This window comes from Pterocles gutturalis, unplaced genomic scaffold (genome assembly GCF_000699245.1).
Source record: "Pterocles gutturalis isolate BGI_N339 unplaced genomic scaffold, ASM69924v1 scaffold28173, whole genome shotgun sequence".
NCBI classification, from domain to species: domain Eukaryota; kingdom Metazoa; phylum Chordata; class Aves; order Pterocliformes; family Pteroclidae; genus Pterocles; species Pterocles gutturalis.
In genome coordinates, this window is record NW_010118891.1 from 1,480 (window position 1) to 2,818 (window position 1,339).

Genomic DNA, 1,339 nt, shown 5'->3' on the forward strand with positions numbered 1-1,339 from the left:
CTGCGGCGGGTCACGGAGGGGGTCCTCAGTGTCACCCTGTACACCAGTCCCTACCAAAAATGGGCACAGCTCGCTGTGCTGAAATACAGCTCACACCAGGCTGCTGCCGTGGCCAAGAAAACCCTGGTAGAGGGTAAGTGGTAGGTCTGGGTGCTGTGGGATGCTGCTTGGGCTGGTCTTCCCGACTGCTCGCATCTCCAGGCTCAGCTGCAGGGTGGCTTCAGCCTTGAGACATCCTTTGTTCCCTCCCTGTGTCCCCTGGGAGGCCAGCTGTCCTCAGCGGGGCTGATCCCTGGCAGCCCTCCTGCAGACCTGGTTGGGGGGGTAAAGGGACTGCTGGAAGTCTTCAGCCAGCTGCCTGCTCAGAGACGGAGTGTCACCAGCACCAGTCCAGGGCATCCAGAGCTTTGGCCAAGTTATTAAGCCCCCCTGATGGAGATGCCCTACCCCTCGGTGCCCCATCCCGTGATTGCACTACCCTCTGATGGGACACATTTCCCAGACATCCAACTGGAATTTCCAGAGTCCTGGTTTGTACACGTTTCTGCCCCGCCTGAGAAGCGTTTGGCTCTCGTGTCTTTGCACCTGTCCCTAAAGGCAGGCTGCCCCCAGCACCCCCTGGGCTCTGCAGCCCTGAGCCCACCTTGGCAGCAGGAGGAGATGGAGAAGCACCTGCCCTGTGGCTGCGTGGTGTGATACGCTGTGGGGTCGGTGCCAGACCACCCGTGGGGGTCACTGCTCCAGGTGCTGGGGGGTGGGATGGGGTGGGATGGGGCGATACTGGAGGGCTGGTGCATGAGCATCTCCTGCCAGCTGCTGCTGGTCTCTTCTAGGGAACGTGAGGCTCAGTGGGGTGGAGATGAGGGTGAGCTGGCTGAACCCCGACCTGAAGCAGAAACTGCTGTTGTGCAAGGAGAAGCCATCATCCAGCGAGGTGCACAGGGATAAGTGCCTGGAGGTCCCCAAGCAGGCGCCTGTGTCTCCGGTGCTGCGCAACGCACTGGAGCGCCTGAACACCCTGTGCCAGAGGCAGTGCCTGGGCCCCCTGTTCATCACCAAGTGCGTCCAGGCAAACCCCAACGGCTGGCTGCGGTTCTGGTGTCGGGTTGTGATCCCAGGGTGTCCCGTGCCCTTCAGTGGGTTCACGTGGGTCCGGCAGGATGGGCCAGGCAGCAGCGGGCATGAGAAGGTGAAGGTGGCGGTGGCACTGCAGATCCTCAGGAGGCTCGGTGAGTCCTCGCACAGCATCGGTGCAAGCCCCCTGCCTTTCCCAAACTATTGGAGCATCCCTGGGAGGGTGCAGCTGTGGTGCCGGAGTGTGTAGAGGGACCCAGCCTGT

The 1,339-nt window shown here is 62.1% G+C and overlaps 1 protein-coding gene across 1 annotated transcript in view; it reads left to right on the plus strand.

The window, feature by feature from the left end:
* DND1 (DND microRNA-mediated repression inhibitor 1) overlaps positions 1 to 1,324 on the plus strand; it is a 1,953-nt gene extending 629 nt beyond the window's left edge. Inside the window, exons 4-5 of the mRNA XM_010076395.1 lie at positions 2 to 133; positions 834 to 1,324. Coding sequence (XP_010074697.1) covers positions 2 to 133; positions 834 to 1,324 — 623 coding nt within the window. The remainder of the gene's footprint in view (position 1; positions 134 to 833) is intronic.
* Positions 1,325 to 1,339: the final 15 nt, after the last annotated feature.